Raw genomic sequence first — 22,635 nt, forward strand, 5'->3', positions numbered from 1 at the left:
GTTACCTGTTAACGTTAAGTGGAATGACATTTTTGTATGAACATTATTAGAAGTTTATTGAACTCTATCTAAATTCTTATTAGGTCTTTCTGTCTTTTGTTTTCCTTCCTGATCTAGGCCAAACAGAGGTTCTTTCCCTCTGCTTGTGTGTATGAATGCTAGTGCACAACTATAGTACATATAGCTATTAGATTACACATTATTTATTTACCTTATTCTTTGGAATGGTCAAACATAGTTCCTTGATTTTAGGCATCAGAAAAATCTTCAAAAAAAGAATGAACAGTAGTATTTTCACCTTTTTTTTCCTTCTAAATGTCTTAAGTTCTCCCTTCCCCTACAAGAATATGCTGTTTTTATGTTTGTTTCCTTCAGTTAGGAGGGGTGAATGCTTTTTTCTTAAGATTACCATCCACAATCCACTATGGATGGAATCAGTACTTATCACTGAAATTGAGAGCACCAGCAGGATTTAATGCTTACCACACCACATGGTAACACAGGAAAGAGGAGATACAATTCATGTATTGAAAGCAGATATTTTTAAATACCAAATCAGTAGGTAAGTAAATAAAGTACCTTCTGGTTGGGAACTACGTATAGTACTATAAAACTTGCTAAATCATCCTGTACGCTCATATTTCTATATTACTAAACTAGTTGACTATAAATCATTTATAGCAGGATTGACACTCCTGACCAGAGTTAGAACATTTTTTCCAAAATGAATGAGCTTTTGAATCTGTCTACAACTGTGAGTCAGTGGTATTCATGAAGAAAATATTAACGTAAAACAAAAATAAAGGTTAGAGTAAGTTAGCAGGAGAGTTAGTCTAAACCATATTCAGGAAAAGAATAAAATAATTGTGGTGCAAGTGTGTAGGTTGATCATTCTAAGCATTTGTCACCTTGCTTTTAGATCACTACTTACAGGCTGAGGAGTAGATTTTGGTTCAGTTGACTTCACGTGCAGGTGTGTCATCATTGCTTGCAGGCGTTCTTTGTCTTTTGCAAGCTGAAGAAATAAAACATTTTAGCTTCTGAAGTAAAACCACAACAATCAAGAAAAATGAGGACTTATGAATCATCCTGAGTAAAACTTTCAGCCTCTGTGTCAAACCCAATTTTTTTTCTTTGACATCTGCTGCATATTCCTTTATGTCAACAATTAATCAATTTGGTTGCTTAATAGAAGCTGAGATTTGAGATGTTCTACTTTCCAATTTACACCTTGTACATAAACATAGGAAATAAGAGCAGGAATCGGTCATTTGGCTATCTGCATGACAAAATACATACAGATATGGATCACTTTATGTAATTCATTTGCAAAGCACCAGAATATCAAACATCAAAAGGTGATTTTAGGTGCAGATTAAATTCAACATTGATGAGTATACTAATTGAACAAGAACATCATACAAAACTTTCTACAGAATTGGGTAAGGAATATCTATTACTACCCAATTTACATCTATTCCAAGAATGAATTAAACATCTGAAAAGAGTAAAATATCTTACAAGTTGAAGGAAAGGTGATAAAGTAAAATGAGCATTAGGAGCAAAAGGCCATTTGATACATCCAGACATCTCTGCCATTCAATAAGGTGACAGCTGATCCCCACTTTACTGCCTGTCTCCCTTAACACTGGACTTGTAGATCAAAACCTGTCTAACGCAGTCCTGAAAATACACAATGATCCAGCATCCACTGCTCATTGAGGAAGAGAATGCCAAACAGTACCAGCCTTCTGGGAAAATAAATTCACCCTCATGTACTTTGAAATGGCAGGGTACTTTGAAACTATGCTTCTGAGTTCTAGAGACCCTCATGAAGGGAAACATCCTCTCAGCCCATTCAGAATCTTATACATTTCAACTGGTTTATCTCTCTTTCAGAATTCAATGATTATATGCCTAAATTTTATACGTAACAGAAACTCAACCCAAGAATCAGTTGAGTGAACCTTTCCTTAACTGCTTCCAATGAAAATCTCTCTCTTTTTAGGTTAGGTGAGAAAAACTGTACATGAGATTTGGTCACACCAATGCGCTTGTACAGTTGGACTAAAGCTTCCCTACTTCTATACTTGAGTGCCTTGCAAAGACCAACATTTAGCTTACCTTCCTAAATATTTGTTGTATCTGCATTCTTGTGTTTTGTGATTGACACACAAGGATATTCAGATCCGTCTGTACTACAGAATTTTTGCTGTCTCTGTCCTTCTCTATGTGAACAACATTCTACTCTTCTATTCTTCCTGTCAAACTGTACATTCACATAACTGGTCCCTTCGTCCAAGTCAGTAAGAGATAATAAATAGTTGAGGAACAGCACTAATCTCTGTGGCATTCCAATAGATACAGTTTGTCAAGCTGAAAATGACCCATTTATTCTGAGTCATCGTTTCCTGTTAATTAGCAAGTTCTCTATAATTGCTAATATAATGCCTCCATTACCATGGGTTCTTATTTTGTGTGATAATTTTTCATCTGGCTCCATACTGAATGCTATTTCCAAAAAGCATTCAATATGGTGGAGTGCTGGAAATCCAGATAAATTACATCCACTGGCTTCCCTCTATCCTTGAATAAATTTAAGGCAGAGTAAAGTACATTTTGACTGGTGAGCAGAGGTATGAATAGTTATTTGACGTAGGCATAAATGCGGAATGGAGATTAGAATCAGATCAACCATGTTCTTACTGAATGCCAGAGCAGACCTGCGGAGTCAAATGGCGTACTCGTGCTGCTAATTCAAACTTTGATAAAAAGTTTGAATCCACCCTGCTTTACATTCTCAAAGAAATTGGATAAGTTTGTTAAACACGATTTCCTTTTTACAAAACCAAACAACAGGTTTTTTTCCCAATGACTGATGTTAAACAAACTGTCCTAAGATTCCCTACTTTCCATCTCTTTCGTTGCTCATTCGTATTTCCATTACTTTTTCTCTAGTGCTAGTGGTGGTCTTAAATTCCTTTCTCTGGTTTTGCCTCTTAGTTTTCTTCTATTCTTAGGATACTTTTCGTGTTCTATTGTGAAGATGATACAAAATAGCTGATGAGCAATGACACACTCAGTCTAAAGTTCACACAGTTTGCAAAATAAAACAATTGCTCAATGCTTTCCCAAAGCTCTCAGGAATTGTTTTGGATGTGAAGAGGGAAAATTGGATAAGGGCCAAAAATGTTCACGATGCATGATTAACCAGCATCCTCCGCTTCCAATGCAGGCAATATTTAAAGAACAATAACAAGTCACCCAGTACTAAACTGGCTGTTGATTGGATATATGCTTCAGCAGAGTCTGGATTCATGTGAGATGTGCACAATTTAAAACTAACTCTGTGCTCTGAAAGCCAGCATACACCCCTTAAAGGCGTGTTACTTTCAGGCTGCAACAGCTGCAGAAAATGGTTGGGACAGACATCCTGACCAGGAAGAACACTAAATAATTGTGCAACTGGGCAGAGAGCATACTTCTGAGATTTCCTAATGCTGCACTGGAAGCCTATTCGTGGAGGGGATGGGAAAGAACAGAGGGCTTCCCTGTTCCTAAGAGGTAAGCACCGCCCTATGTTTAGAACTACTGCAAACCTCACAGTCCAGCTTCACAGATATTGCCAGCATTCAATATGGCAGCCACATCGCTGAAACAGATTACTGCAAACTCACTTACAATTTTCCTCTCTGTTGCAGGATTAGCTGGTCTGGGGGACAGATAAAACTGAATTTCCTGATTGTGATAAAGAAAACAGTACTTGGTTTCATTGGAGCAGCACAAGAGAGGCCATGGCATGGTTGAAACTATTGAAGATGTCGGTACATTCCTACTTAATTTTTATTCTCGTAACCCACTGATTCCTGATCCCGCAAACTCTACTGACTTACTGCTTTCAGATAATGAAAAGTACCTCATGCTTTCCTCCTTTCCCTCTTTGGAACTGCCTTTCTCCTTTCAGATACCCAAGAACTGCCACCTCGCATAACAATAGCACAGGAACATCAAGTGCAAGAGGAAAAGCACTGTCTCTTAATAAAACATACATACTGTCAGTAGCTCAGTTACTGACACTAAGTCTGGATGTGGTGAGTCACCAGGCATTAGTGGCTTGAAAACAAGGTCCATGCAGAAGGTAGCATAATTGCCTAGTGTTTGGAAATGGGCTAATGGTCTTGCACCATGATGTGCGAAGTGCACTGGCAGGCCTATCAGAAAACATGTTAAAGAACCCAATTTTACAAAAACAGTTGCTATCACAGCCATGCAATAGTCAGATGGCTGATGTATCAGTTTTCATTGCAGCACAGGCAGAAACCACCCAACCTCTGAGCATGGTTGTGCAATTTCAGCGTGTTGTCTGGCAGGCACAGATGGCTGCAATCATGGCTCCGCTGCCAATGTTCAAATGTTTTGCAAGATTGTATAGCCATCTAGCAATCTGCTTTCCGAACAAATTACTAGAAATGCTGAGACACTGTCCCAGGAATCTGACTGTGGCTTCTCAAAACACAAAACTGCTGTCCGCCCTCAGCGTGCATCCTCCTGCTGTTACCATCAATGCCCTCACAGAATCTCTCCAGTGCAGAAGGCCATTCAACTCACTGAATGTGCACTGACCTTAAAACAGCATCCCACCCAGAAGCAGTTCCTCCACCCTATCCCTGTAACCCCACATTTACTGCAGCTAATCTGCCTCACAATGGGGCAATATATGATGGCCAATCTATCTAACCTGCACATCTCTGACCCTCGGAATTACCTGTCAGCCAGCCCATTTGTTGCAGTTATTCTCATGCCAGGACTGCATGAACTCATCTACAACACCATGTGTAGCCAGCAGTCTTCTGCCTGCCATCGTCCAGTCCCTGGGCAGCATTAGGTCACGCAAAGACATCAGAAAGACAAGTAAGAAGCAAACAAAGGTGACTTTGTTTATAAAACCAACAGGTTGGAGAAACTCGAAGTCTGGCAGCATCTCTCAGAAGCAGAGTTAACGTTTCAAGTTCTTCAGTTCTGAAGAAGAGTCATGTTGAACTCGTAACATTAACTTTGTTTTCTCTTTCCACAAATACTGCAAGACTGGCTGGGTTCTCCAGCACTTTCTGTCTTTATTTTGGATCTCCAGCATTACCAGTACTTATGCTTTTATTAAAAGGCGATTGATTAGATTAGATTACCTACAGCGTGGAAACAGGCCCTTCGGCCCAACAACTCCACACCGATTCACTGGTTGAGTTTTGCAGGAAATATATTGGATGGCTTATTTGAGAAAGTCAGTATATGACGTTTGCTTTGCAGTGGCCTTTTAGCATTGTGGCCAAGAGGATTTTGTGAAGATCAGTGTCAGACACAGGGAAGGCATAGGACTGTTTCAGAATGTGGAATTGCTGTTGTGATCACTGCGAGCACAGACAGATCAGTTGGTCACAGGTACCCTGGGCAGAATGGGGGTTATTGGTGACTTTTTATTTCTTTCTGTGCTGCTTGCTTTGAGTGCTATGGCCTCAGGATAATGCCCTTGTGCAGGATACAACAATCATGATGAACTGTGCCATGCTCCGACAGGAATTACAGGACTCCTCCCATTAGGTAGCAAAATCACTGGTTGACACCACAATGGTGTGCTTGATGATATTTCATATAGTAATATGACTTTCAGTACATGCATGCTGTCCCAGTGAGGTATGGAACTGAAAGGGAGTTATGAGCTAGATATCAGTGAATACTTCGTCCCCCAGCAGCCACTCTGATTTGGCATGGCGGCTGAAATTCTGATAGTTCAGAACAAATGCGGCAAGCCTGTCGCCAGGAAACTAGATATTCAAACTCGTAGGTACATATACCTTTGCCTAACTGTGAAGAAATACAGAGGAACAGTGATTATGACAGACATCAAACACAAAACACCATAAACTGTCCTGGAAGCAAATCTTTTATGGTCCATTAGTAAGCCATCAGGTTAAAATACATATCTGATAAAATGCTTCAGAGGAAATACTTCGGTCTATGTTTTCATAAGCAATTTTTTTCAGCTACTAATCAGAATAGAAGCATTTAAACAGCCCTAAAGTGTGTCACTTCTGTCTGAATTAATGCAAGGTCTTCCAAACATCTCCTCCTTTTTAACTGTCATACATAAAATGTAACTATTTTATTACCAACTATAAAAGACATTGAGATTGTATTGTGGCATTTTCACTATACAACTTCTTTGTATTTACCTCTGAAGGTGGAGCTATTTGAGTTGTTCAGTAACTTACACAATGTACTTTCTGCTTATGTGTGAGGTCAATAATGCTACTGCTCTCCAATATTTCAGCCATACCTGAAATTGACTTGAACTCAGTATTGTCTACGGATGAGTTACTGCTGACTGGGCATAAATAGCAGACTTATATTGCACTTTTGACTTGAACTTGCAGCACAAGATATTGCTACATGATTCCTACCACACTGATCATTCTCCCCCTCCCCTACAAAGGTCACTTTCCTTTTTGCTTCCTCACATATAGGACACATGTACATGGAACAACAGCATAAATCCTGTAGCTACTAGAGCATGTGGACACATTTTTGGAGAAGTTGCAATGTGTAAAGGGACTTAGGCCTCGGCAAGTAGAACATTGAGGTAATCAAGTCTGGAGGTGACAAAGGACGTAGCTAAGAGTTTTAGCACAAACATGGTAAAGTATGAGTTTCAATCTCTACAGTTTTACTGCACTATAAGCTCTCCCTCAGAAAAAAATCTACCATTGCTGCTATTATATCCATAATCATGATTCTGAGCTTCCTGGTGCTTGTCAATTCAATTCTCGACCTTGTTCCCACTCTGATTTTTCTTTTCTTGATCTCCTCCAATATTCCAAAGAAGCTTGACACAATGAACCTTTTGACCTGACTCCAGTATTTTGCAAGCATGTAACTTCTGCTTCAAATTTTACTTCTTTAAAAATGTTTTTGAATCTTTATTTTTAATGCTAGTTTGATTTTTTTTTCATTTCTTTCATTATTTTTTCATTTTACATTTAGATGGCTGCTAGCTAGACATTCACGCCCCATCTGGAAATATCTTTCTTTCTTTACTCATTGTCCATACAAAAGGAAGCTTGTCTCATTAAATCTCTCCTGTTTTCCTGCCCTCCAGCTTATCATTGACATTTCCTTCGGTTCTCTCCCTTCCCTCCACATCACATGCTCCATGGATAGCTTCTCTCCTGCTCAGTACTTCAACTATTTTCTGTTTTTGTCTCATTTCGGGATTCAATTTTTGTTTGTTTTTTTCTCAGCTGCTGTTTGCACTCATGCACATATAAGGAAATATACTTGTGATAGCATGCCCAAGTGGTTGACGAGGCAAATTCAGATTCCAGTTTCTGTAGAGGTTTGAGTTTGAGTCTCACCACTGCCCAAGTTTCAGGCACTTCAGCAAACACCTTTAGCTGAATACGTGCCAGCTTAGATTTCATGGAAATCTCTGTGGTTAATCCATTCTGCTGCTAACCTGAAGACTGGCAGCTCAATTATAGCCACAAATGAAACCACTTGCTGTTTTGTGGCACAGTGGATAATGGCCTTGCCTCTGTGCCAGAAACTCTGGCTCAAGACACACCCTAGAAACTGATGGCCAAGAGAGCCGCATTCATTACAACTTTGGTTCAAACATGGGCAAAAGTACTGAATTTGAGAAATGAGGCAACAGACACCGCCCTCGAGAGAGATATTGCCATCAATGAGTACTAGCAAAATTGAAGTCACTGGGAATCGGGTATAAACTCTCCACTTCTTGGAGATATACTGGCACACAGGAAGATGGTTGTGGATGTTGGAGATTAGTCATCTCAGTTTCAGGACATCTCTCCGGGAGTTCCTCAGGGTAACCTTAGTTCCTAAGCCTAAACATCTTCAGCAGCTTTGCTCCATCATAAGGTCAGGAATGGGAATGTTTGCTGATGACTGCACCATTCACCATTCCTTAGAAATTGAAACATTCCACATCCAGAGCTGAAAAGTGGCAAATAACATACGCAGCACACAAATGCCCAGGCAATGACCATCTCTTAATAGAAACAATCTAAGGATCGTCCTTTGACATTCAATGGTATTATCCCCACTACCACCATCTTAGGCGTGTTCATTGACCAGACACTGAACTGGATTGGCCACATAAATACAAAGGATACAAAAGCAGGTCAGAGGCTAGAAATACTGCAGCGAGTAACTCACCTTCTGACTCCCCAAAGCCTAACAGGTTTATACAAGATATAAGTCAAGAATATTCCACATTGCTTGGATGAATCCAGTTCCAACAACACGCAAGCTTGACATCATACAAGATGAAGAGTACACTTGATTGGCATAAACCTTCACTCTCTCCACTACTGACGCTCAGTAGCAGCAGTGTACTATCTACAAGATGGACTGCAGAAATTCACCAAAGCTCCTTAGAGAGCACTTTCCAAACACATTCCAACACTTCTATTTAGAAGGACAAGGGCAGCAGATACGTGGGAGCATCTGCAAATGTCCCTCCAAGCCACTCAGCATCCAGTCTTGGAAATACGGTGTCATTCCTTGAATGATACTAGGTCAAAATCTTCAAATTATCTTCCTAAAGCATTGTGGGTCTATCTACGGCACATGGACCATAGCAGGTCAAGGCGGCAAATCAGCATCACCTTCTCAAGGATATCAAGGAATGGACAATAAATTCTTGCCCAGTCAAAAATGTCCAGATCTAATGGCTAAGTAATAACAACGAAGTCAAACACATTCAGGACCAACCTACAAGTTCTTCTAGCACACAACAATGGCAGGTGGCAAGAGTGGGATAGATTCCTGGTCAGAGCTGAAAATGTGTCACTGGAAAAGCGCAGCAGGTCAGGCAGCATCCAAGGAGCAGGAGAATCGACATTTCGGGCATGAGCCCTTCTTCAGGGATCGAAACATCGATTCTCCTGCTCCTTGGATGCCGCCTGACCTGCTGCGCTTTTCCAGCGACACATTTTCAGCTCTGATCTCCAGCATCTGCAGTCCTCACTTTCTCCTAGATTCCTGGGCAGTCATGTAACAGTCATGTTATCATCACTCTCAATCACTATTGACAGCTCCAAACTACAAGATGCATCTCAAAATGCACAACAAGCTTTTACATACTACTTTCAATCAGAACTGCAGAGATCATTTGTAGAACTTCTGTTAAGCTTCAGCTCGGAGTTAGAAGGAATGGTTTCAAATCCTACGCTAGAAGCTTCAACAGAACAAAGGCTGACACGGAAGGTATATTGGTTTCCTGTCAGGAATACCATCCTTAAAACACAATACCACTTACCACTGGATTCTTCATTGTCATTAATTTTATTTTGTAGCTTCTGTAAGACCCTCAGAGTGCCAGAAATACAAAGGGTATTTCTGATCTAATACATTGCTTGCATCTTCTTTACATGTCAGCTGTTCTCCACTTAAAGCACGGTATTATTCTAATCCTAAATTTACTGATACGCAGTCTCATTGCAAAGTGTGCTTTTGCCTGCTGTATTCATACATTTTGTGAAACAGTTGTACTCAGAACCTCTTGAGATTCATACAGGTAAGAGTTTCAGTTGAAATATGCTATTATTCCCAATGCAATTGTCCACAGCAGTGAAAACATATGGCAGAAATTCCCACAATCTTTCATTAGTTTATAAATTACTCTGCTCGAAGATGCCCCACCCATCTGAATTAATCACCATTGAGAGTTTCTGCTAAATGCTCACATTTGTGGCCCTTTGAGAAAGCTCTTAAAATTAAACTGTTTCTTTTGGGTGCATGGCCCTTAAAGGCATTTATAAGCTTTAAATGTTTTACAAGTGATATTGTACGTCAATGTGACTAGCAATTTTTTTCTGTACAGTTTTTTTTCCCTTCAATAAGTAATTTTCAAATTGTTTACTTATCAAGAACATTGAATTTTATTCCAGCACTGGCTAAGCTTGAATTCAAATCAGCCCCTCCAAGTTAATATTTAATACCTTGACCAACTAATCCTCTGTGCCTCCACCCAACCCATTTTTCCTGTTTGCTTCTGCCCTGTTCCTGTTCAAGCCCCTTCAATCTACAGAGTGCAAATGAAAAGAATGTTACTCATCATGATATAGCTTAAATACAACTTCTTCATTCACACTACGAAGGATAATGAATTCTTTTCTTTCTTTTTCTGTTGAACAAGAGAAAAAGAGGAACAAGTAACTGACATTGGAAGCACGGTGGCGCAGTGGTCAGCACTGCTGCCTCACAGCACCAGGGACCTGCATTCGATTCCACCCTTCAGCGAAAGTGCATTAGCCATGGAAAATGCAGGGCTGTAGAGGACAGGGATCTGCGTGGGATGCACTTTGGAGGGGCGGTATGGGCCAAATGTCCTGTTTCCACACTGTAGGGATTCTATGGAACTCAAGGAGGCCAGGAAAAGGAAACACAAATGTTAAAGTGGAAGGTGAAGTACTGAAGAACAGTAGGTTTTCTGTTCTTATACAAATTCTTGATGGTAAATTGAATAGATATATATGTCATGATAAAAAGACTCCAGTAAAGTACATGATTTGAAGAGTGGTTACTGGTTCATACTCCTGCATGGTGGAAGGACACAATAAAGGTATGTAATCAGAATGATACTAATAACCCTTGACTAAATATTGTCTAATCAACTTGTTCAGAAATGTTATCAAACACCTCTGGAGAAGGTAGGTCTTTAACCAGGGCCTCCTGGTTCAGAGGTAGGAACATTTCCACTGCACCACAAAATCCCTCTTTAGCCCTGACTTTATATTATACACTTCTGAAGTATAGAAGCATAAATAGGCCACTGAGCCCATTGAGTCTGCTTTGCCATTCAATGACATCATGGCTGATCTGACAATCCTCAACTTCATTTTCCTGCCTTTCCCAAAAACCCCCGAGTCCTTTAAAAATCTGTTTATCTCAACTTTGAATATACTTAATGACTAAGCCTAACTGAACCTACTGGTTAAGTGATGGGACACTACAACTGCACCACAAGAACCTCAGCTCCTAACTAGTAGATATTTTCTATGTAACCTGTTCAGAGATGCTATGGCACACAAGTTGCAGTAGGTGGGATGTGAACACTGACATTCTTGCCCAGGAGCCCCTCCTCCCTCTGACTATTCAATTACTGATATTATTTTAATCAATCTTTTGAGGCACGTAAGAATATAGCTCTGGTGTGGGTAGGATTTGAACCAAGGCCATCTGGCCTACAGGTGACAATACTATCTCTGTGTCAAGAGAACTCTAGCTCCCGAATCTCTCTTCTTATTATCTCTTTGTACCTGTTATCAACCTGTTCAGAGACGTTGTTACACAACTCTAGAGCAGATGGGGCTTGAACCTGGATCTCTTGGTTCAGAGGTAGAGACACTACCACTGTGCCACAACAGCATCAAGCGCCCGACTATGGTGAAGAACTTAAAGAGAGACAGTTGGTGAGTGCTGTATGCTTGTTAATGGCTCAACTTTTGATGATAATAAACCAGTTGGTTAATTCGGTCAATGCATCTATTTCAAAAGAAAACCAACCTGAAGTTCCAGCTGTTGTACAACCTGCATCTGTACTCGACACTGTGCTGTACTTCTGTCATCCAGTGCATGCTCATTATTGAGGTGTCTGCGAAGAGACAAAATTGAAATATTCAGATAATCAACACTTTAAAAATACAGAAAAGCTGCCGAGGCAGAAAATCTCACACACTGTTGTACATATTTAATACTTTTATTTTAAGACAAGCATTTAATATTTCAAACTTGATCATAAAGGGTCTTTACGATTTGCCAAAAAAAAGCTAACAAGCCAAAAACTGACAACAAAAGTGAGCTGGAATCAACATTTTAATGTGAAAAGAAGGTAAAATCCCATCAACCTGTGAAAGTACTGTTTTGTAATTCACTAAAATGACACGAAATGATTTTCTTCCAGAAATGTCTGACTGAATATGTATGGCACATAAAGCTTTTGGTGCCATTAAAAAGCAACCAACCTTTTTCTTCTCGAAGGTCTCCTTATTTTCTGAGCTTTAACAGTTAATTATGTCATCAAGATAACAGAAATCAAATGAAGCCAGAATGAAGGCAAAGGACAACAAGAATAAGAAAGATGGAATCTGTCACAAGCTTGAATTATGAATATAATTATGCATGATTATTTTATACTGCAAAGATGTTCCCTTTTTCTGCACGTTTATAACTAATCTAAATAAGTACCTTGCCAGCAGACAGCATATTTCATGATTTATATAAAATGGTCTAGATAAGGTTCGCATGTGAAGGAAATATGATTGGAGGATTTTTATCAGCCTCTGCATGAATTACTGTTTGAAAATGCTTATGCAGTAGCATTTCATTAATCATTTAATCATAATCCTAGCAGGATGTTTGAACTGATTTCACAAATACCCTTTCATTTCACTACTTCATTATGCTCACTAATGGATCCAATATATTATATATATCATAAATTATATCAGATCTTCAATGACCATGTAGGTCACTGTCACTAAGCATGCCTTCATGCTCAGCTCGTCAGTTTAGCAAAATGTCGTTTGTGCTTGCTTTCTAAAATTCATTTCTGTCATTTACTACACATCACAGCAGTGGACTGACCACACCTGGCCATGGCTGTGGTACCATTCAGGAATTTTCTCCCATCAGCAGGAATGTCCAACAATTCTTTATGGACTTTGTTACATTAGATGGGTCACTCTCTTCCCGTAATGACAGCATGGGTCACAGTGCATAATTAATAGGAAATGAAATATTCAAATATGCTCTAATGCAGCTCAGTGAAATGTGGTTCAAATAAAAAGGCTATAAAAGACTGGAACTGACATAAAGAGAGACTATGAATGTTGGCATGTGTCACTTTTTAGACCTCAGATGAAGTGTATGCAAAAGCTTTCTAGTGAAATGACAGTTGCTAATGTAAATTGCTACAATAAAACAACCAACTAAATGAAGACCCTTTCATGGCACAAAGCTGAGTTTTCTTCCATTCTAGTCAGTTTACCACTATTACCAAGGCTTTCCTACAATGTTAACTAAATACAGATACCAATGTTAACATATATGCAAAAATGCTGCTTGTACCTTTGCTCAGTAGCAGATATAATGTGTCTTTTAGGATTCTGAAAAATAATATGGATTTCCCATCAGCTAACCAATGTAATTTATTAAAGTAGGAAACAATTCCAATTTAATAATTACAGTATGATTGTTTTTAATTACAAATTAGGCAAGAATAGCAGTTGAAATCTAAAGCAAGAAAAAGGTTTCCCTGAGCACTGATTGATACCGCTCTGTTTATTTTGGCTGAACTGTATTTATAGGTTGTAGACAGGAGGGCAAAAAGTAGAAAGCTGGTGACATCAACATTAACTACTGAGTTCTTACCACCCAGGGATATTAAAAAGAGTTTTCCCCTTTTTAACCTGCTATCATCCTGACCTTGTCTGGTGTCCTGGTAAAACTTCAGGCCTCACTTTAATAAGGCTAACTGTTGTAAAATGCTTTTAAAACCTTCAGGAAACCAGTTAAAAATTTCCAGTTATACATTTCTGATAATAGATGCAAAAATTGTGGTTTTGAAGAACTAGATGGAAGACTCATCATGCAATTTCAAATACTTCGGATATGACTCAAATATGGTAAAGAGGGAGGGCCCCCTTTTAGCTTTTACATCCCCAAGTTTGACTCTCAAATTTCTGAGTATTATACAGCAACACTGCATAATTTGTTTCAGACTGAGATGTACATTTATTTATAGGTCGCATATTTGAAGTACAAATCTGTTGATTGTCATACAGTCACTTAGCATAGAAACAAGCCCTTCAGCCGACCATAGCTATGATGACCAACAAACACCAAACTACAGTAATCCCATTTACCTGCACTTGGTCCACAGCCTACTCTGCCTTGGTATTTTAAGTGCTCATCCAGATGCTTCTTAAATGTTGAGCGAGTACCTGCCTCCATCACTCTCTCTGGCAGCACACTTCATATTTCCAGTACCTCTGGGTGAAAAGGTTATTTCAGATATCACCTCTAAACCACCAGCTCCTCAACTTAAACTTATGCCTTCTGGTCTTAGACATGTCTGCCATGCCTCTCATACTTTTGTTTACCTCAATCTGAATCTCTCCTCTGCTCCATAAAAAACAATTGTTTTTTTCCATAGAAAACAAACCCAGCCTATCCGGTCTCTCCTCATAACCAAGACTTTTCACCTTAGGCAACATATTGATGAATCTTCTCTTCACCCACTCCAGTGCAATCATGTGCTTCTGATCGTGTAGTGAGCAGAACTGCACACATATTCCATCTGAGGCTTAACCAATGTTTTATAAAGTTGTAAAACTTTCCTTCTCCTATACTCTCTGCCCTAGCTAATGAAGGTAAATATACCATATGTCTTCTTACCTTCAGGGATCTATGGACTTGTACACCAAGGTCCCTTTGTTCCTCTGTACTCCCTGGGGACCTACCATTCACTGTGCATATCCTTCCCTTATTAGAGCTCCCAACATGTATCACATCACACTCATTGGGATTAAATTTCTTCTACCACTGCTCTGCCCAATTTCCCAGCCAACAAATATCAGTCTCCAGTCTGAGATCACCGTTCTTGGTAGCAACAACATGAGATTTTCATGTCATCTGCAAACTTACAAATTATGCCTTCTCCAGTTGATAGTAAAGTCATTAATATTGTCATATATTGTCTTCAGCAATAACTTGTTTCTTTGGTTGAAATTACAATTCTACCTTTTGTGGGATGTAAGCATCAACTGACAAAATTATTGCTCTACCCTAATTGCCTTTGATAAGTTTGAAAGGTGATGTCAAAGAAACCAGAGTGAGTTGCTGCAGTGCATCTTGTAGATAGCACATAGAGCTGCTACTATGCATTAGCGATAGAGGGAAGATGATAGATGAGGTGCTGATCAAGGTCCTGGATTATATTGAGTTTCAAGTGTTGTTAGAGCTGCACTTGTGCATACTACATGACTGACTTTGTGCCATACAGATGATGGCCAGGGTGTAGGACGTCAGATGAGTTAGTCAGCAGAGAATTCCCTGCAACTCATCTGCTGTTGTAGCCACAGTATTTATATGGCTGGTCCAGTTAAGTTTTTGAGTAATGGTAAATCCCAAGATTCAATTGTGGAAATGTCACGGAAGGCAAGGAGAAATTATTTGATTTTCTCTTCAAGTAGATGGTCATTGGCTGGCACGTATATGGTTACCACTTATCAGTGCAAACATGAATGTTACGCAGACGTTATTGTATATTGACACAAACTGCTTTGATTTTAGAAAAGCTGTGAATGCTGAGCTTTGAGAGTATTCTGGTAAGAAGACTCAACATCGCAGCAGTTAAAGACTTTAATTACTTAAATCAGACTTAAAGATATGGCATTTGATATAGAATTGTAATTTCTACAGATTTGAATCACTGTAAAATGATCATTGGGGAATAGATTGAAATGTTATTTTGCTGGGTGTTTTAAGAAGCTTTTTTAACGGTGTTCAACATCTAGGGTTTGTATTTTTTTGTGATTTTTTTTTCTTTTGTGCAATGAACTTCTGTTCTGCTGTTAAAGAAACGCTGCAGGTGGTGTGATTATGTTTCAGCAAATGACCACCACATTAATAAAAATATTGTAATCCTTTAAATACCTATTAAGTTCGCACATAAACAGCTAACCACATCGAACACATATTCTGGTATATTAAAAACAAAACAAAACTGCAGATGCTAGAAATCTGAAACAAAAATGTATTTTGCTGGAGAAACTCAGCCAGTCTGGCAGCATCTGTGGAGAGAAAGCAGAGTTAATGTTTTAGTTCCACTGATCCTTCTTCAAAATTGAACTGGACTATTCGGTTATTACAGTCTCCTACAGGTTTCAAACATTCTTGGATCAATATACCACCTGCTGAACTAAAGCCATTAGAACTTCTGAAACTCAATCAAGGTCTCACAATACTATAGCTGCCATGATAGAAGCATGCAGCCTATATTGCCTCTCTCTTCAGTGTGAAAGCAGAAGTCAGTGCTGAGGACAGAGTTGGCATGCTGATTGACATGCACAGACCCTCAGACTGGCCACGCAGTTTAGACGGGACATTGTTTCAGGCAGCAAAGCTGAAAGAATTGAAGAATAGAATGGGGTCCCATTCCTATTTCAAAGCACAGTTCCTGTTAATCAATAGAGAAGTGCAGGCAATTAGATTTTCTCTAACCCTCAACTAACCCTTACTAACAGCTAGAACTATTTAAATTATGGCACAAAGCATGACAACACAGGCTTGCAGGAACTTTTTAACAGAAGTGTAAAGCATTCTCTGATGGAAAATGTACTGCAATGCTTACACAAGGCTTACACGATGGTGGTCATTACCACTGAGGGAAAGATACCTATGTTGAATCAGCCTAAATTGTTAAAAAATTTTATTATAAAAGCGTATGGTGATATGTGAAAGTGTCAAAAACTTTACTTGCCTTTCAGGATGTTTTTGACCCTTCAGCAGGCACTTGCCCACTGGTTATGAACTCTCCAAAGAGAAACATTTTAGGGCTTCCTGAACCCACATGAACACATGAAAATTGCATTCAGGAGAAAATATAATTTTCCTGCTGTCCCTACATTTGGAAACTGACATCAGAAGAGGTGCTTGAGCATTTGTACTCGAAACCTTCCTAACCCAAGAAAAATCCAGAAGAATATGGTGTGGGAACAGGAGACAGGGAAAAATGTTTTTCGAGCAATAAAATTAAGTTCAGCATTTTTCTAGTCAATTCAGATCTCAATTGGGAGATGGAAACCTGGCGCAGAATCTTCATTTGTAAGTATATTTATGTTGTGCTGATAAATGACTACACAGTACTTAGGTGACACTGAATGGCTACACTTATGCTTTAAAAGAATTTAAACGAGATTTTAAAAGTCACCAAAATGTTACAAAAATAAACAAATCTGTGAATGTTAGAATAATCTATTAATCTTAAATTAACAGATGCAGTACTTTACAGCATATTAAACTGACCTGAATTTTCACTTCCGCATATTTTCAGTACAAAGCTGGTAGATTATTACAGTAAGTTTTTAATTTTGATGCATGTATATGGAGCCCTTAAAATAATTCATTTGTCATTTTAAAAGATCATCAGCTTTCAACCAGTTGTAATTTCCAAAAGTCTCTTGATTTTTGTGCATCTCAGGAGGCTTGCTTCTGTAGGCCTTTTTCTGTTGCAAGTGAAGTTACCACCTGGCAAAGTCTTTTTAAAATTTCCTCTCAAGACTATGAAAATGTGCATCACAGAACTTATATTTCTATTTATACTTCTTTACTACCTAGCCAGTGGCGAAATGCCAAGTTCCCTGTTGAGCCCTGGACCTTCAAAACCTTCCCTTCTTACTTTCCTCCACCATTTTTCCTTGCACATTTCATGAAATCTCTTCTTTCCTGTTGCCTGCATTGTTCTACTGTACCTAACCAAGCTGCACCATCAGCTGGGTGCCAATGAAAGCTTGTGCTCCCCAGATCCCAAGGGCTCGAATCAAGAGAATATTGTTTTTAAGCAAACATAATAATGTATTAAATGACTTTTTGTCCAACCAACACAGTTGATATTTCACCAAATTTTCCTTAAAATAACAAAACATTTCATTTAAAAAGAAACAGATAAAGAATGTAAATAAGCTAGGTTTTTTTTGTAACATTCCATCTTCCTTGACAAAACCTACAGATTCCTAAATAAAAAGAACAGAATTTTTTTTTAGAATACTGAGGAAACCTATCAATTGTCAAATGAGAAGTAAATTATCTTCCTTTTAAGTTTGATATCACTAGAGGGCACTGTGGCATATGGGTCATTCTGACCCCTTTCGACCATTCTGTCAAAAGTGTTAACATTACCAATCAACATTTGGTTTCGTTCACAGCAAAATCTTAACTAATACCAATATACCTAATGAAGCTTCGGATCTCAAGTACTTTACTCAAAATAACTTATCGGGGGGGGGGGGGGGGGGGGGGGGGGGGGGGAAAGGAAAAAAAAATCATGCTGTGTAAACAAAGGAAAACATAGAAACAAATTCTTCAGTTGACCCTCAATCGGATTCTCAAGAAATGTTGAACAAGTTTCGAATTTATTAAAGCGATCGACTTTTTCCACACACATAACAGTTTAAAAAGGTCTTCTTCAAATTAAAAACACCAATGCTGCAAAAACTCACACGGAAGTGTTTTGAATCTACAGAGAATTTTGTACTCATGGAACATATTAAATAGAAGTCTCTTTATAATTAAAGTTTTTCTTTAAATGCTTGCTGAGTTTGAATAGTCTAGACAAACAACTGAACTACACCATAGTGAGCTAATAAAAACAAGTTCAAAAAATCACTCATAATAAGTCTTTCTTTCATTTTCCATACCGCTTAAATCTTGTTTGGATCTATTTTATGTGAAATTTTATTAAAAGAAGCTGATGTAAAAATACAACAGTTTAAGTGTCAGTAATTTGTTTTTAAGTGTTACATTCCATTCTCTAAAGCTGTTTGTATACTTCAGTATTAAAAACAGATGGGATTGTATCACTGTCTGCAAAATGACCTAATCTCTTAGCCATTTCAGTACTGAAACATTTTCAATATCCAAAATGAGACAGTAATCTGATTACTCAACTGGTATAATTTTTGTAAATATCAAGTAACAATTATTAAATAAAGTCACAGAATTTCTCAACACAAGAATAGGGACACCATTTGGATACTGTGAACACTTTCTGACACTACCAAGTACCCCTTTTATGTATGAATGTAGTTCACAAATAGTTAAACACTGTAATTTTTGTTGACTTTGTCCGAAAGTGCATTTTTAAAATGTAGCATTAGAAAACTAATTTAATGTAAGAATTAATAATATTTGAGCTTTAGCAATTGATCTGTTGAATGCCATGTTTTAATTCCTGTGAAGAAATTGTTTTCAAGCAATGCTGATTATCATATAAAATAAGGGTTCCTACTAGCACTGTACTGAGTACCACAAACTGAAACAACAGTTGGTCAATTATGTTTAGCAGTTAATTAATAACCAGGAGTTTATGAACCAGCACTTCAACTAGGTCAAAAAACAAATAAGGAAATAAATATGCATGCTGCTGACAAAATCTGCTTTTCTTTTTCTGATACATCATCCATTACTGACATATAGAATTGCACATGTTCATTTTCTTTTCAACTGGTTTAAGTTTATATTAGCCTAAATGCATAAATTAACTAACATGGCTAAGTATACTGTACCTTACTTTTTACACCTCTCTCCAATTTATACTCTATTTAGTACAAACATGGGGCTATCAGTTTGATTCTGACCATCATTTCCATGGCTGCCTTTCTAGTTTACGAGCTCGTTTACTTCAATTCTCGACACTGTAGATGGTATTTTATTTGGATCAATGACATTCCTCGATTCCCAAGTTAATCAAACATCAATCAATCATGAACAAAAAACAAGGCTGGACTTACTTTAGAAACTGTCCAAAATCTTCACAGACTGCTTCACAACCAGGCCATTTACACACACCATGACCATATAAAGGGTGATTGCATCCGTGCTCCTCATGGGATAAGCTGAAGAGAACAAAGCAGAATATGCCCATTTTAGCTATAGCTAATGCTATATATACAGTAGTCTCTTTATCAGGCTGAAATGCACTAGAGTCATACAAAAGTGATACCGCACCAAGGAAATTTTACAATTGGCAATAGTGCTATAAAATAATGTACCCAAGATTATGCTGTACCAGGGTTTTAATAGTTTATGCATTTACATTGTTTCCCAGTCAGAAATCTGATATACATGCAATAATGTGGTACACCAAAGAGTTTCATAAAAGTGGTCCACACATTATGCTTGTTCAGTTTTTTAGATGCTTATACATTATTAGCATGTAATCCACTTTTAGTAGTTAAAATTACTGTCACACTTATGAAATAGGTGCACACTGAGAAATTCAGAAATTGGTAAAAGGTTGATTATAAAAAATTGGCTTTGTGACTGTAACAAGGGCCATATCATTCCAATGCATGCTTAACATTTTCACCCCAAAAAAAAATCAGTGTTCGTCAAGTATTTAATGCAGTTTATCTCCCCAGATCACTGGAGTTGAAGTTCTTCTGGGGCCTTTCACTCATTGTTAATATTGAACTTCAGTGATTTCTCAGAATAGTTCACAGTTGTATTTACTACAAAGGCATTCAAGCCAAGAAGCAATTATTTACTACTGAAAGTTAACTTTTGCAAGGCTATTAATACAGTACATAACGTAGGACTATTTTTAAATATAGTGAAGGCAAAAGACAAGGTCTGCCATATTCTAAATATTAAGTTATTCATTTTTCCATAAACAAAGCACTATGTTGACACTGAAGAAGCAATGGCTTGGTAGTATCACTGGATGAGTCTTGGTAAATCATCTAGTCAGGCTAAAACAATTGTGGTAAATTTCATCTATCTCTGATAGTTGTAGGTTGAGTTGTTTTTGTTTGACAACTGTGGGAGAAATTCTGTAAAGCTCTGGCCAGTTTACAGTGGATGCGATTTTATCATGAATTCTACTACAGATGAGCAACAGAATGAATACTCACACATTTGTTAGCTTCCCCTCATATTGGACAATTATTTTAGGATGTGAGACACTCAGGAAATAAATGAACAAGTTAAAATAATTGAGTGTAGCTGTAAAAATAAACTTCTACTTATAACTTTATTTGAAGTACAATTATGTATATTGCTCATTTTCTTATACCCAATCTGAAAGAACGATTTGACTTCACCTGTCACAAAGCACAACTGATCCAGGTCATGTGGTGAATGGTCAGATGTTATCTCTGTGCAAGTGAGTAATAAACTACATTCCCTTTCATGTATTTCAATGCCATCAGGACTTTGATTAGTAAAATGTATTCCAGAATTTTAGTTGAATGTCTTATACAGAAAGTGCAGCTCAACTATAATGTCAGCCACACAACTGACAAATCAGAATTGTAGGTTTTGCTTTCAAGTTAAAACATTAAATTCAGTTGAACTTTCAATCAAAGCCAGGCAAACATTTGCAACTGGAATGACAACCCCTCTGTCTGCTCATGATATAGACAATACAATAAATCCTGATTGAACTATTATTCTCTTGTAGTTTTAATGTATTGAGCCAATGAATTGTTCCCAGGTTCAAGCCAATATTACTTTATAATCAGTTGTGGAATATTCAAGGGGCCACAAGTAAATTAAACTTTCTGATCTCTAACTTCATTTAGTGATGAAAGCTGACCACTCCCAACACCACCCTGCAAGGGCAAAATTAAGAATGATAACTCAATGTCAAAACTATTTATTATAAACTGTGACTAACTTGACTGTGACACAGAACACTGGAATTCAAGCATAATAGTATACGCACCATCTCTCAGTGTTACAGCAGACAATTTCAGGTTGACAAGGATTGGTTTTATGTTCACAGACTGTGCTTAATGGGTTTCCAAGAGATGGAACGAACAAGTGGTATTTACAAACAAGTATCTGACCAAGGTTTTCAGAACATCAAGAGGAATCGACAAATTAGATAAAAAGACACTATTTCCGCCAGTTGCTGGGGTTGGATTAGGACTCAGGGACACAGCTGAAAACTGACACACAGATCTTTCTAGAGTTAAGTTTTAAATACAAATGATGATAAAGGTCTATGGACGGTTTGTCACTGAGAGTTCTCGCTTTAACTAAGCAAACGCACCTCATTAATTACCTACCATACCCCAGTGGAGGCACTTATATCTGAATTCTGCCCCATCTTTACATACACTGTTCCTGGAACAACTCACCCCTCAGCAGATATACCAGAATTCAACGGTATCACTTGCACTCCGTGCCAACATATTTAAAACATGCTGTGCACCCAGACAAGCACTGCAAATCAATAGCTTCCTCACATGGCTCCTGTGATTTGCTCAGATGTGGCAGACAGGGGGAAACCGGTGTTAAGACTTTTAGGGAAGGAACATGGAAGCCCTGATTGATGGAATAATGCAGATGCAGGACTTCCATCTCTGCCAAGACCAGCAGAGATGACCATGACAGCAGATCATGCCAGCCTGGTTCGATGTTTCCACTTGGGTTAGACTTTATTATATTCTGTTTATAAATGCTCTGTTATTACATCTTATATAATAGACCCTATCATTTTCACTGCAACCTTTTCACAAAGACAGATGTTAAGGTAATGGTAGTTACCTACTTATTAAATAAGGGTGTTACCCTGGCAGTTTTCCAACTTTCCGATACTTTTCCAGAATCTAACGATCACTGAAAAGTTTTTGTTCATTAACCATGAAGCTATTATCTTTAAAAATCTTAGGATGTAACCCATCAGATCAGTGGACATATAGACCTTTAGCTCCATTAGCTTCCCTGGAACTTTTTTCTCTTGTGATAGTTATTATGTTTATTTCCTTCCCCCACTTTAGTTAAAAGTAATCTCTGAGCTGTTTGGAGGAATGCCCAGCACCATAGGAAGAA

At 38.1% G+C, this 22,635-nt stretch overlaps 1 protein-coding gene across 14 annotated transcripts in view; it reads right to left on the reverse strand.

Moving 5' to 3' along the window:
• foxp1b (forkhead box P1b) overlaps positions 1-22,635 on the reverse strand; it is a 489,011-nt gene that overhangs the window by 62,904 nt on the left and 403,472 nt on the right. For all 14 annotated transcript variants that reach the window (XM_060835708.1, XM_060835701.1, XM_060835700.1 and 11 more), the window contains 3 exons: positions 19,590-19,694; positions 11,584-11,671; positions 932-1,015 (listed from right to left, as the gene is read on the reverse strand). In XM_060835708.1, coding sequence (XP_060691691.1) covers positions 932-1,015; positions 11,584-11,671; positions 19,590-19,694 — 277 coding nt within the window. The remainder of the gene's footprint in view (positions 1-931; positions 1,016-11,583; positions 11,672-19,589; positions 19,695-22,635) is intronic.

The sequence above is a fragment of the Hemiscyllium ocellatum genome, chromosome 14 (genome assembly GCF_020745735.1).
Source record: "Hemiscyllium ocellatum isolate sHemOce1 chromosome 14, sHemOce1.pat.X.cur, whole genome shotgun sequence".
Lineage (NCBI taxonomy): Eukaryota > Metazoa > Chordata > Chondrichthyes > Orectolobiformes > Hemiscylliidae > Hemiscyllium > Hemiscyllium ocellatum.